Source organism: Lampris incognitus, chromosome 7 (genome assembly GCF_029633865.1).
Source record: "Lampris incognitus isolate fLamInc1 chromosome 7, fLamInc1.hap2, whole genome shotgun sequence".
Lineage (NCBI taxonomy): Eukaryota > Metazoa > Chordata > Actinopteri > Lampriformes > Lampridae > Lampris > Lampris incognitus.
The window spans coordinates 48,936,681-48,952,158 of NC_079217.1; the positions used below are offsets into that span (position 1 = coordinate 48,936,681).

Below are 15,478 nucleotides of genomic sequence, written 5' to 3' on the forward strand. Positions count from 1 at the left end.
GAATTAAAATTAAATTGAATTAAATTAAAATCAAAATTAAATGTTAAGGAAAATGCGAAAAGTTTGTAGGAAAAATAGAGAGTAGAGGGAGAGACATGTGGGGTATTGAGAAGGGCAGGGAGAGAGATGAGGACAGATCCGATAAGGAACATGTATCAGGATAAGTCCATGGAGTGATTAAGGTTTTACAGACCAATCAAAGAAGAGAACATAACAGACAGGCCAGGGGAACCGTATATTTAAACACCGCGTCTCAGTGGGACTATGAAGGATCAGGAAATTCAAAAACCCCTGTGTCAGTTTCCCAAGGGACGATCCAGAGCGACGCTGGAGGAGGGGGCCTCAGGAGAACAGGGCCCTCAGTCGCGCTGTCCCGGAGGAGGAGTCCCACAGAACAATTAATTATGGGACTGTTATTCCAATAACCGTGCCAAAAGTTATCCCTCGAGCCCCAAAACGTACTCAGAGCAGCCTTGTTCTATATATATATATATATATATATATATATATATATATATAAGTTTCATATATGACATGTATGCCGCTTTTATTTTTGTTTGTTTTTTTGTTCATTTGGTAATTTGGTTTTTTTGTTTTTGCTTTTTATTATTTATTTTTATGTGACATGTATCCTGCTTTTATTTCAGGATCGAGATGACGTCAGTAAAGCTGCTCCACGTTTAGACTGGCAAATGAATTTTCTAGGTTAAACAAATCCTGTTTCGTAGTGATCTGAGACATTACTCATCCATCCATCCATCCATCCATCCATCCATCCATCCATCCATCCATCCATCTGATTATTATGGTTCAGCTCAATGGCTGAATCAGCCTTTTTTTTTTTGCAGGGAATTTCGCAGGATGGACAGCCTTTGTGTGCTGGAGGGATTTAGCTGTCAACCCTTTGCCCTGCCCTGTTCTGCTGTGCCTGCACTGAAGGAATAATTGGCACATTAAATTATTTAAAAACAGCTAGGGCACATTATCATAAATATTCACTTGATGCTCTGCTTAGATCAACAGTCAGGACCTAGGGCGTCAGATATGAATGTGTGACAGTCATCGTGTGTGTGTGTGTGTGTGTGTGTGTGTGTGTGTGTGTGTGTGTGTGTGTGTGTGTGTGTGTAACGTATTGTGTGTATGGATTTTGAGGGCCCAAGGGTAGATTGATTGATTGACGGTGTTTACAAACTGAACTCCCTCTGTCAGTCAACATGACTGAATGCAGACAGCATGAAAATGTCAGCCACACACAAAGGAATAAGCAACACACTAACACACACACACGCATAGGCACCCATATATCCATTTAGAAACATGGGCATGACACCCTCACATAGGCTGGACCCACACTCGTGATCCCAAGTACACAACACTTTCAGGACAACTTGGGCTGACGGGCCAGTGCTGCAGGTCAGTGTGCTGTTAGAAAGAGAGCCTCGAACACACGGGTCGCCCTTCTCAGTTCACAACAAGATGACGGCTAAGTGATAGCCAGTCTATTAGCATGTAATCAGGCTGTTTGCTAATGGAGATAGTGAGGCTGTTTGCAGTCTCGTGCTGGTTGCTCCCCCGCTGTGAAGTGACGATGGCAGCTCTCGTGCCGGCGTAACGGGGCTAATTAGTGCCCTTTCGTTCGAGTATGTTCATTGGCTTCCTTGCGTCAGGCTAATGCGGTCAGCATTAAATGACTCAAAAGACTGTTGACTGACTTACATGTCAGTCAATGAAGTGTGGGCACGAGGGTAGGAATTTGTGGCTGAAAAGCCTTTTTTTTTTTTTGTCCATTTATACGCACTTAAGTCCAATTGCCCGTGAAGGGGGTGGGGGGGGTGTGGAGGAGTTGGGTGGAGTCTATCCCCAGCAGGCACCCGGCAGAGAGCAGAGACGCTCTGGAAAGGTCAGCAGTCCATCACAGGGCCATTCACAGCTATGGACAGTTAGAGACCGCAATTCACCTACGTCTTTGGACTTGGAGGGGGGGGGGGGTCACACAAGCACACACAGGGGCTGGAATTGGACCCTCTTGCTGTGACGCAACAGTGGTACATTTTAAACCACTCTTATTGTATTATAATGTGTAAATTCCGCTTCTGCTGTGGGAAGATGGCGGCGTGAATTCACCTTTGCGGCGGCCTCACCCAGTGCCGTCCATGCAGTGTCTTTTTCCACATCTGTGTCTAAGTTTTGCCTTCGTTTGATGGCCGGGAGAGCTTGGTCTGCTGCGTCTTGTGGGCCCAGGGACCACAACCCAGCCCGGAGCTGCGACCGAGGAGGTAACACCAAGGGAGGTCTAACAGGACACGAAGTGGGGCAGGCTAAGCTAACTGCTAGCCGATGTAGAACAGCAGTTCCGATAACAACGAGGGCGGTCTGGCAGCGCCCTCGCCTGGCGTTGACTGGTATTTTTGGTGTCGTCCTGCGGGGTGCGGGGAGGTGTGTCGAGGGTGTCTGGCTGGGACAGCTGGCGTTGGATCGGCTGGAAGAGCCTGGTCTGCTGCATCCTGTGGGCCCAAGGACCACGGCCCTGCCTGGAGCTGCGCCCGAAGAGGAAACACTGAGGGGGGTCTGACAGGACACGGAAGTGGGGCAGGCTAAGCTAACTGCTAGCCCATGCAGACCGGAAGTTCCAACAGTCATCCTGGCTGGGGTTCGTTCCCTTGGACAGTGATTTTTTTCTTTCTTTCAGTTTGGATATATTCGTTAGTTTAGATGTATATGCGTTAGTTAGTTAGTATGTGTGTTCTTGAAATACTTGTGGTTTTTGGATATGTGTGTTGGTGTTGCACTGCTGTGGTCTGGGAAACGATATTTCGTTCCAAATAAACGAAGTGTTCCTGGTAGGTGCTGATGGATTTAGAGCGCCTGGTTAGCATAGTTCTAATGCACAGTAGCTGAACAGAAACACACATACACAAAACATCTGCTCCCGTTGCATCCCTGACACACACACTCACACAAACAGATTCAACAAAACAGGAAAAAGAACTTGAATGAGAATGTGGTAAATAACACACAAATCTCAGTTTCCACAGTCTGCTAGCGTGGGAGTTGGGGAGTTGTGTTGCAGTATTAGGCATCCGCAATTTAAAAACACAAATAAGTAAATGCAACGCCGCACACCGACTACTTCCATGCAAGATTTCATTTTGATGAGGACTTTAGCTACCATTAAACATTAGATAAGAAATAATGTTTTTACTAAAAGCATATATACAAATCAGTGTTTTGTTTTTTGTTTTTTTGCTTCTTATCTAAACAGTGAAAATCAAGCTGTTGCACTTTCTATTTAATACTACGTGTCTGGATGAGAGGCTTCAGTCCTCATGTCGTTTTCCCAGCGTGGCCTGCGGCGGGGTGGACTGCGCTGTCAGGTGGTGAACTGGTGTGTTCAGAGAAGTCATGGTCTGCTGTGCAGAAGAAGTGGACAACTTAAAGGAAGGATGACAATCTGTTTTACACCAAGAATGAGTGGTTCTTCAATGAGCCCTTTAGTGTTCTGATGAGAAAGCAACCAAATGAAAATCCACTGATGGAAATGAAGTAGACACCTGGTTTCTCCATGTATGTGTGTTATGTTAAAGTAAGATTAACAGCCTAGAAAATACAAAAACTTCTGCACAGACCTGTTATGGAGCCTTCATTCAACGGATGGTGCATTAAAGCACGTGAGGGGCTTATACAAAATACAAATTATGAAAGTCAGATCCCATTTAAATACTTTATCACAAGAATGACCACGTGGATTTTCAAAGTGTAAAAACTTTGTGGGGGAGGGGGGGAAAGGGAAGATACAGACTTGCCGCTCGCTGAATGCTCCTAAAATTGCATATATTTGTATTAAAATTAGTTTTAGATTAATTGCATGAAGAAAAAAAATATGAGCAGATCTACCTAAAACGACCATGAGTGGTCAAAAAGACGGCTCGTGGGCGTCCGGGTAGGATAGCGGTCTATTACATTGCCTACCAACACGGGGATCGGTTGTTCGAATCCCCGTGTTACCTCCGGCTTGGTCAGGCGTCCCTATAGACACAATTGGCCGTGTCTACGGTTAGGAAGCCGGATGTGGGTATGTGTCCTGGTCGTTGCACTAGTGCCTCCTCTGGTCGGTTTTGGCGCCTGTTCGGGGGGGGGGGGGGATAGCGTGATCCTCCCATGCGCTATTTCCCCCTGGAGAAACTCCTCACTTTCAGGTGAAAAGAAGCGGCTGGCGACTCCTCATGTGTCGGAGACATATGATAGTCTGCAAGCCTTCCCCGGATTGGTAGAGGGGGTGGAGCAGTGACCGGGATGGCTCGGAAGAGTGGGATAATTGGCCAAGTGCAATTGGGGAGAAAAGGGGGGGAAAATTAACAAAAAAAAGAAAAGAAAAGACGGCTCGTAGTTTGCGCATCATGGTGTGCGTCATGTCACTATTTATGACGTGTGTTGGTCGCGTCATTTCCTTCGCAAAGTTCATTGCTCTGTCCTAGAAACACACTAGTGTCCTCCAGTGCAGAGTAATAGTCTAAACTTGAAGTTTGATTATTTCGAAAACATGTCTGATTACAGACGTGTTTCAGACGCACCACGAGTACCACCGAGGCGTTGCAGTATTTACCGTAGCAATTTTCATTTGTTTGAAAAATAATAATACAGTTGTTAAAATGTTAATTTTGGCGTCAGTTAGTTTCATAACAGACATACTAGCATATGCAATGCATTAATATCTCAGTTGGGTATTTATCTTGACAGAATATAGAGTTTAAAAACCGTGGTGGTCATTTTGACGGCCCATTGTCGTTCTAGTAGTTTTCCGGTCTTTGTTTGGGACTGTTTCAACTGTTATTTTCAGTTCTTTTCTTTTCTTTTCTTTTCTTTTCTTTTTTTTTACATTTCATGTTTTATAGGACTTGTTACGTTTGTTAGATTAGCAATACGTGTTTTCCGTTTTGCCTTTTGGGTAATTCCCTTTTTCAATTTTGCTATTCAAGTTCGACCATGTCTCTCTGAAGTTTAAATTGTTTAAAAATAGTATTATAGTTGTTAAAATGTTAATTCTGATGTCAGTCGTTTCCTAACAGACATACTAACATATGTAATGCATTAATATCTCAATTGGGTAATTAACCCTATATTCTCAATATTATATATTCCTGTATTCTATGTTCGATATTCTATATTCCCTATATTCTCAAACCCTATATTCTATCTTGACAGAATATAGGGTTTAAAAACCGGTGGTCAGTTTGACCGCCCATGGTCGTTTTAGGTAGGCGTGAAATCCCGGTCGTTCTAGTTTACCAAACCTTGTGTCCAGATGAACTGATTCAGCTTTTCTGGGTTTACCAGTTTGAGTGTTTGGGTGGGGGGACTGATCTCCACATTCGATGGTGCAGAACCACCAACAGGGTGAGGAATTCCTTTTGCCATGCCCTTCAATGTTTGGTTCTACAGATCAGGGCCCTGGTACTCTATTTCCCAATTTTGAAGGAAGGTTGGATGGTAGCTACTATCGAAAATCAAAGTAAAAATATTTCACCTGGATCAGTAATTAATTTGTCTCTAAATGGGATATGCTGTCAGGAGATCAGATGGGCTGGGTTGGGATGTCTTGTTTTCCAGAAGAAAAACAAGCAGCACGCAGAGCAAACGGTCTCCAATAATGACTAGTGACTGCAGTGTTGGAAGTTACATTTAAGGATGAAAGGCAAGAAAAAAAGCTGATGAGTCGGGAGAGAAACATAAAATTATTTTTTCAACTGTGTGTATAAAGGCATATGAGGGAAGAAAAAAAAGCCCTGATGATTTAGAAATGTTATGATGGCAAGTGCTGAAAAAAATCAAAAGGAATATGCAAGGGGAGGCAGTATTGTCACGGGTGGTTTCCGCTCAGATTATGTGCTATCTCAAGCCTGCTCCGACTGGTCGGGCCAAAACCTAATTATGTTTGCCTGCGTCTACTCCTTAGCTTGTTAATAGGATTCAAACAAGCAATTTCCCCTGTAAACATCAGGGAGCAGTTCTCATTATCAGCCATTTTTTAAAATCAGGAGTAGCTACATAAATCTTATCTGTGATGGAGACACGGAAATTTAAGTAAATGCATTAAAACAAAATTGTTGTAATTTTATGTGTGAAGGCTTCTGATGCTACAAACAGCAGCTAGGAGAGAAGAGAATGCAAAGCGTTCTCATCCCATTATGACATCACCACTTTGGCACAGGGTCGACAGAACGCACAACGCGCCCTCTGCATCTGAATATCGACATGCTGGGTGTTCCACAACTCCAGTGGCGAATCTGTTGCGGCGTTTAGGATGCCGGCAGTTATTTACCCAGTTGCTAGTTTTGATTTTTTTGTCTCTCTCCTAGGATGGTTTGACCTAGTAAAGGAATAATGAAATACCTGTTTGATAGGGGTCTACGCATTCTCACTCCCAACTCGTCACATATGGATGCTTGTTGAGGACGACCTCTTCGTCACTGTTCACCGCCCTAGGTACCCCTTTAACGTCCACTTTCAACGTGGAGGGGAGTTGTAGGCACAAACAAAAGAGGAGATTATTCCGACTGTTTTTTTTTATAGAAGTACAGAGTCTAAATCTATCTTTTATCTGTGTGCATTCATCAACATGATCTCACAGAAATACGTGAAATGATCACGACCTCTTAACACTCGCGTTATGTGGTTGTGGCACGTAATGTGTTGTGTTAAAATTACGTGCTGGCACCAGGGAGGATTTTTTTGTTCTCTAAAAGCGCTGATTTTTGTGTGATATAACTCATTTTGATGTCATGACGTTAGGGTTAGAGTTAGGGTTAAAGTTAGGGTTGTTGTTATTGTGTTGCTTTGTTTTTTGTGCCTATGAGTGATCTCAGTCCCTCCACGTTGAAAGTTGACGTTAAAGGGGTACCTAGAGAGCTGAACAGTGACGAAGAGGTCGTCCTCAACAAGTGTCCATATGTGACGAGTTGGGAGGGAGAATGGGCTCCTACAGACACAATTGGTCGTGTCTGCCGGTGGGAAGCCGGATGTGGTTATGTGTCCTGGTCACTGCACTAGCGCTTTCTCTTGTCAGTCGGGGCGCCGGTTCAGGTGGAAGGGGGAACTGGGGGAAATAGCGTGATCCTACCACGCACTATGTGCCCCAAGCGAAACTCCTCACTGTCCAACCCGGTGTCACGCCAAAGCATGTACCCGCCGGTCCAACGTGTCAGTGTCACGGTTTGCCTCGCTCAGGTGTGAAAAGTACAGTGTCTATGCGAGTGCAGTGCCAGCAGGGGGCGATAATTAAGAGGTGAAGGCAGGTTAGGGTTGGGGTTGGGTTAAGGTGAGGGGAGGGATTTTGGAAAATGCTGTATGCTTCTATTCCTCCGTGCGGAGTTGCTGACATTGAGTTACTCATCGCCCCCTGCTGGCACTGCACCTTCATACACGCATGTACTTTTCACGCCTGAGCGAGGCAACCCGTGACACTGACACGTTGGACCGGCGGGTGTATTACACCCTTCGGTGTGATAGAAGTGGCACGCGACTCCACATGTATCGGAGGAGGCATGTGGTAGTCTGCAGCCCTCCCCGGATCGGCAGAGGGGGTGGAGCAGCGAATTGGGGCAATTGGCCGGATACAATTGGGGGGAAATAAATAAAATAAACAACATCAGGATGATGGTTTATACTGCAGTCTGTGAGGACTAGTTTACAGACCCTATGTTTAGGGATCATGTTATGGAGCCTGGAAATCAAGGATTACTCTTTACCTATTAACTCTGAATGTAATGACCTCAACTCTACCTAGTAACTCTGAATGTAATGACCTCAACTCTTTACCTGGTAACTCTGAATGCAATGACCTCAACCCTTTACCTAGTAACTCTGAATGTAATGACCTCAACTCTACCTAATAACTCTGAATGCAATGACCTCAACTCTTTACTTAGTAACTCTGAATGTAATAACCTCAGCTCTTTACCTAGTAACTCTGAATGTAATGACCTCAGCTCTTTACCTAGTAACTCTGAATGTAATGACCTCAACTCTTTACCTAGTAACTCTGAATGTAATGACCTCAACTCTTTACCTGGTAACTCTGAATGTAATGACCTCAGCTCTTTACCTGGTAACTCTGAATGTAATGACCTCAACTCGTTACCTAGTAACTCTGAATGTAATGACCTCAGCTCTTTACCTAGTAACTCTGAATGTAATGACCTCAACTCTTTACCTAGTAACTCTGAATGTAATGACCTCAACTCTTTACCTAGTAACTCTGAATGTAATTACTTCAACTCGTTAACGAGTAACTCTGAATGTAATGACCTCAACTCTTTACCTAGTAACTCTGAATGTAATGACCTCAACTCTTTACCTGGTAACTCTGAATGTAATGACCTCAACTCGTTACCTAGTAACTTTGAATGTAATGACCTCAGCTCTTTACCTAGCAACTCTGAATGTAATGACCTCAACTCTTTACCTAGTAACTCTGAATGTAATTACTTCAACTCGTTACCTAGCAACTCTGAATGTAATGACCTCAACTCTTTACCTAGTAACTCTGAATGTAATGACCTCAACTCTTTACCTAGTAACTCTGAATGTAATGACCTCAACTCGTTACCTAGCAACTCTGAATGTAATGATCTCAACTTTTTACCTAGTAACTCTGAATGTAATGACCTCAACTCTTTACCTAGTAACTCTGAATGTAATGACCTCAACTCTTTACCTAGTAACTCTGAATGTAATGACCTCAACTCTTTACCTAGTAACTCTGAATGTAATGACCTCAACTCTTTACCTAGTAACTCTGAATGTAATGACCTCAACTCTTTACCTGGTAACTCTGAATGTAATGACCTCAGCTCTTTACCTGGTAACTCTGAATGTAATGACCTCAACTCGTTACCTAGTAACTCTGAATGTAATGACCTCAGCTCTTTACCTAGTAACTCTGAATGTAATGACCTCAACTCTTTACCTAGTAACTCTGAATGTAATGACCTCAACTCTTTACGTAGTAACTCTGAATGTAATTACTTCAACTCGTTAACGAGTAACTCTGAATGTAATGACCTCAACTCTTTACCTAGTAACTCTGAATGTAATGACCTCAACTCTTTACCTGGTAACTCTGAATGTAATGACCTCAACTCGTTACCTAGTAACTTTGAATGTAATGACCTCAGCTCTTTACCTAGCAACTCTGAATGTAATGACCTCAACTCTTTACCTAGTAACTCTGAATGTAATTACTTCAACTCGTTACCTAGCAACTCTGAATGTAATGACCTCAACTCTTTACCTAGTAACTCTGAATGTAATGACCTCAACTCTTTACCTAGTAACTCTGAATGTAATGACCTCAACTCGTTACCTAGCAACTCTGAATGTAATGATCTCAACTTTTTACCTAGTAACTCTGAATGTAATGACCTCAACTCGTTACCTAGCAACTCTGAATGTAATGATCTCAACTCTTTACCTAGTAACTCTGAATGTAATGACCTCAACTCTTTACCTAGTAACTCTGAATGTAATGACCTCAACTCTTTACCTAGTAACTCTGAATGTAATGACCTCAACTCTTTACCTAGTAACTCTGAATGTAATGACCTCAACTCTTTACCTGGTAACTCTGAATGTAATGACCTCAACTCGTTACCTAGCAACTCTGAATGTAATGATCTCAACTTTTTACCAAGTAACTCTGAATGTAATGACCTCAACGAGTAATAATCCTGTTTCGTTTAGCTGTGTGTTTGCAAAGGGGAGTCACTGAACAGGCATGGGGGTAAACAGGGAAGTAAAACCCATGGCTACTGTTGGGCTGTGGAAGCATACATATCTAAATGTATTGTGTCTGTGTATTTGTGTGTTTCAAAAGTGAGAGCAGCAGAGTATTACACACCACAAAATGTGTGTAGTAGCTCGGTCAGTGTCTTTCAATCAGAGTGTGTGTGTGTGTGTGTGTGTGTGTGTGTGTGTGTGTGTGAACGGTGATAGGTTGAACCCATTACCTGAGCAAACCACTCAGGATGACTGCGGTGTCGACTGCGTTTGCTGAGGTGTTCTCTGCTCAGAGCCTTTTAATGTCAGGGCGCACTTAAACACCCCAAATTCCAAGACACACCTAACTATCGATTGGCTAGAAATGTCACATCGATCCTAAAACATCAATGCAAGAAAATATACCGGAACATAAATAGCTGCTTGCCAGCAAGTGACAGAATTGAAAACGTGTTTTTTAATTGAGTTTAATCACATTTTAGGTAGTGTAATTTTTTGTTCCCCTCTTTTTCTCCCCAATTGTACTTGGCCAACTATCCCACTCTCCTGAGCTGTTCCGGTCACTGCTCCACCTCCTCTGCCAACCTGGGGAGGGCTGCAGACTAACCCATGCCTCCTCTGATACATGTGAAGTCGCCAGCCGCTTCTTTTCACCTGACAGTGAGGAGTTTCACCAGGGGCACATAGCACGTGGGAGGATCATGCTATTCCCCCCAGCCCTCCCCTCCCCATCGAACAGGCGCCCCGACCAACCAGAGGAGGCACTAGTGCAGCGACAGGGCCACAAATCCACGTCCGGTTTCCCACCCGGAGACACGGCCCGTTGTGTCTGTAGGGATGCCCGACCAAGCCGGAGGTAACACGGGGATTCGAACCGGCGATCCCCGTGTTGTTAGGCGATGGAATATACCGCTACACTACATGGACGCCCCAGGTGGTGTAAGTTTTTAGTTGTTGGGTAGTACACGGGCCTGTAAGTATTTTAAACGACTTTTCAAATGGAAGACAAGCCCAGCTGTTGTGTCTGTATGCAAGACACTGACTCACCAACCCCAAGAAGGCTTTCCTGCAGCTAACCCTGGGTAGCTCCAGCTAAATATGAATTTCATCTGAAGCAGCTCCGTAAATATTGGAAATGCTTGCATTTCTTTTTTGGTTCGAAGAGACTATGCACTTATCGCATCACATTTCAGTATGGGTGGCCCCAGTGGCTATTGAACCCCTCACGTTGGTAGTTTTAGTGCCATGCTCAAGGTGCTGTAGCAACACTGGCACTCTGCCAGCTGAGCAACCACTTCACCAACCTCTGTGCTCAACTCACAGTCCAAAGCTAACCTGCTGGGTAAACTGGTGGGTAACTGCCGGCTTTGAGCAAGTCTCCCACAGCTCAGGCCTGATCCGGGTTATTTTAGCTTCTCAGTTCATGTTCGTGTGATGTTGCCCACTAGCAAGGCAGCAAGTCAGTCAAACTTTGAAACTTCAATTCAGGAGTCCAAACAGTCCAGGGATCCTTGCAATCCAAACTTATCAGCAACACACACACACACACACACACACACACACACACACACACACACAGCCAATCGCCAAGATAAACCCCCTGCCTGGTAGAGGTTCAATGCCATTGATGAGTTTGGCAGAGAGACTGGGCCAGCGATTAGACCACTGCCCACTGATCCACACACACACACTTACACCTACACATGCACACACACACACACAGACATCTGGCCTCCAATCAGCTCCTTTTCTTTCATCCTGCATGTAGACCCCTTTTCTCGGTGTCCCTGCTGAGCTGTCAGTACGTGATGGGACGGGGGCTGGTATGGAGGGAGTGCTGTAGGAAGAGGGAACAAAACAAACAACACACAAAGAGGCAGACGGAGCATAAATATATGATTCAGATGAAATGCAGGAACAAAATACGTGTGACTGAGACTTCCGTTAGTCATACAGAAGTCCCCCAGAGTAGAGGGGGAGGGGGGGTAGAAGGAGGGTGAAGTTACCAAAGAAAAGCTATGCTATTTACTTAGGAGAATGAGAATTAGGGTGGAAGAAAGGCGTCCTTTATTCTGGATCTCTGCGAGCGACGCACCGAGTGCTGTTTACCTTTGAAGATAAAGAGAGGGAAGATGATGAGGGGAGGAATATATCTGTTAAATACAAAGAATGTTTATTTATTTTTTTACACCGTAATGGAATAGGGCGCAGAGCCGTGTGAGTGTTTGTCAAATCACAGACTTATGAATTCTCACTCTGTGGGGAAATAAGGGAGACGAGGTGATTCCTGTGCCACAGGCAGCACTGCTCTGGAATATATAACGATCGCTTGCATTAGCGCGGGAAGGTGGGGGGGGGCTGAGGGGGCTTCAGCTCCTTCTAGTACTGGGTGCAGCCCTCCCCCCCGCAGTAGTGGCAGGTGGCTGTGTAACATCTAGACCCAACAGTATGCCTAACTTTTCCTAACGTACAAATGAAAAAAAAATAATAAAGATAAATAAAACATACCTTTATTTTAAACAGTGGGCTAGGGCTGCTTAATAATAAAGCGGGTAAACACTCCATTCCAAATCTGCTACACACGCACCCTACAAACAAAATAATGACGTCATATTGTAGCGAGGCGAGTCGCTCCGACTGTCGGCGGTTCCGCGCTGGGGGAGCGCAATGGCTGATGGGACTGTTAATGTTAGATTTAAAATGGTGTTTTAATGATGTGGTGTTCATGTTGTGGTTATTCTTGTGTTGTTGTTTTTGGGGGTTCGACTCAGACTAAGTAGGAGACCGTCTACTGACTAACTGACTGTAGGACCGTGGCTTGAGACGTTGGGGGGGGGGGTACGTTACGTTGTCGTCAGTTCTGGTCCTTTCTGGCCGGTATGAATAAAAGAGCCCTTCCGGGATCATGTGGTGTATGGGGCACAATTAAGAAGAGATCTCTGCCTCTCGACTCCTTCTCCCACGCCGGCTCGCCAGCCACAATACTTTTCGCTTTAGTTACTTAAAACAGCTTCCCGCGCGCCTGGTCTCTTGTATGACGCCATTGTAGCTTTATGTGATAAAACACAATACTGGACATGACAGAAATGTCATAAGAGTGTAGGAATAAATCATTCTGGTAGAAGGACTTCTTCTCTGATGTTTCGTTGTCCGTTATTTGATGCAGTGTAAAGCTTTAGATGGTTTTCCCTGTGGCGGCCATGTTAGCTCTCTGATCCTCCTCCATGGCGTCATTAAGGAACCTGGCTTTATGTGATGACAGCACTTTAACAATTCCTATCTAAAGCATCGATTCAGTATGTGTGTGTGTGTGTGTGTGTGGGGGGGGGGGGTTCTGCATCAATGTGACCACATGTGCACGTGTGTTTCACTGTGTGTTAACTTGCATGCCTTTATCTATGTGTAACATGACTGAAGGTAGGTCACCTGCAGTGCATTGGTTCCGTTATAAACTAGACTACAGCTTTTGCTCGGCTTGGTGTGTTTTTAAATGTGCAAGTATTAAGTCACTCACTCAAATTTCCTTCAAGAAATATACATATTATTAAATATTAACTGTATTTTTTCCCCTCTTGTCTTATTTGGCAGGATGATTCCTTCCAGCAGCAACGATGTCCTTGTTCGAGACCTTGCAGCCGGGCGCACCTATGATCTGTGCGTCCTTGCCGTCTTTGATGATGTCATCACGTCACTGACTGCCACTCGCCCTCTGGGCTGTCTGTCATTCACCACAGACACAGAGTTCAGCCAATGTCAGGCCCTGCACAGCCACTTCCTTGGCGGGACCATGATTATCATCATTGGTGGGATTATAGTGGCATCTGTGCTGGTTTTTATTATAATTCTGATGATCCGATATAAGGTTTATAGCCACCAAGGGACAGGGCATGGGAAAGCTGCCATTGCAGCAGCTGCACCAAGACCGCAAAGCAACGGACAAGGAGGAGGGGGGCAAGTCCAAGTCCTCCCTCACTCCACATCTAAAATGACTGAAAGTCACGATGACCAAGCTCTGGGGCCATCCAGGGCTATGTCACCCAGCAGCACCCTGAGAGACACTGTGGCATTAGTAGAAGAGGAGAGCAGTGGACGGGGCACAATGACAAGGACTGACTCTTCGGCCAGTGAGGAGTTGCTCTCACCCACTAAGGCCCGCCTCTCCTCCAGGGTCGCCATCGAGATGAAGAGCAGGCCGTCATCTCTTGCCAAAGAACCCACCTCCCCCAAGGAACGCGCAGGTAGAGAGAAAGACTAAAGAGGAAGAGAATTTAGTCAAATTGTTCAGCTAGGAAATAGCAACTAGAAAAAAAAAGCTTCTAGGAAATAGCAGCTGGCAGATGGAAAGCAAAAACGATCTGAGAGAATGAGAGAGAACACGCAGCAGAGCGCTGAGAGCCGAATATACACTCGAGCAAAACGAGATAGTTGAAGGGAAAGATGATGTGCAATTGAGGGTGTAAAATGACCCAAGAACAGAAGAATGAGAAATGGAGTGTGACAGGAAATGAAGAACACTCATCCTTGTAGACTGAGGGAGAGAGAAAATATTAGACACCCGATTAGCTGTCTGTCTGTGGCACCCGGTGCAGAGGTCACTTTTGAAATTAGGGGCTCTATCTTACACCTGGTGCAAAGCGGCGCCAAAAGGTCTGTGTTAGCTTTGTCGAGCTGTGTCTTCACTAGTTTCAGACCAATGCAGTTGTCATGTTCCCGTCCAGTATTCACATTGTTTAAACAGCCAATATATTTGCGCCTATCTGAGCGCCCATGGACATGTTGGTCTTAAAATATGGTGTGGTCGGGCCACATTTGTTGGTGCGTTGCTATCTTGAGGCAGCAGGGTCACTACCCAGTCCATACCGGAAACCCGATTTGATGCAACCTCAACCTCAACCCTAACCTTACCATGCTTACCTTGCGCCTGCGTGAGCCAACAATAACAACATGGCACATGCAGACAACAAATCGGGTTTCCGGTATGGATCGGGCAGTTACAAGCGGAAAGCGATTGCGCGTTGACCAACAAAAACCTGGTTTTAGGTCAATGGCGCATGTTTCGCTGTCACTTTAAGGGTGAATTATTAAGATATTGTAGCGAATTCAGGGGGGAAGCCGGGAACCGCCGCAGCCGGGACGCGATCCCGGGTCACCCGCACCACGGGCGACTGCGCTAACCAGTCAACTAAACGGTCGGACCCGTTAGCCAAGGGCTAGCGAGTCTAGTCGTGCGTGGTCGTTACAATATTTACAAAATGTATATGCACCTACATAGGCGGGTGTACAACGAGCGATATTTAAAAAACAAAACATCATAATGGCTTGGTGGACTCCTGCTGTTGACGTGGGTTATCTGCTCGTGCGTGCTTACAAGCAGATCCGGTTCCTCTGCAGAGAAGCATTATTTCCTGCTTCTCAGCCAAGATGCAAGTGCACCTGGCTTTTAAAGGGAATTGGAGCTGACATTCCTATTGGTTTAGTTCATGTTACGCACAGAACACAACTTTAATTTGGAGACTACGCACAACCCATTTCAACCGCGCGCCTTACTTCGCGCTGAGATTATCCGTCGTTTAACAAGAAAAACCACGACCTGACCCCGGAAAAGCGGCTGAAGATGAGGCGAGATAACAAGAAAAAGTGGATCTGGACACTTCCTAAACGCACTTGTGCCATGTGCTTTAGACCATGTGCTTAGAGCTTTAAA

At 45.0% G+C, this 15,478-nt stretch overlaps 1 protein-coding gene across 1 annotated transcript in view; it reads left to right on the forward strand.

The window, feature by feature from the left end:
- The window catches only part of zgc:172282 (leucine-rich repeat and fibronectin type III domain-containing protein 1-like protein), a 99,725-nt gene extending 85,696 nt beyond the window's left edge, over positions 1-14,029 (forward strand). Inside the window, exon 7 of the mRNA XM_056282872.1 lies at positions 13,363-14,029. Within this exon, the coding sequence (XP_056138847.1) occupies positions 13,363-14,029 (667 nt within the window). The remainder of the gene's footprint in view (positions 1-13,362) is intronic.
- Positions 14,030-15,478: the final 1,449 nt, after the last annotated feature.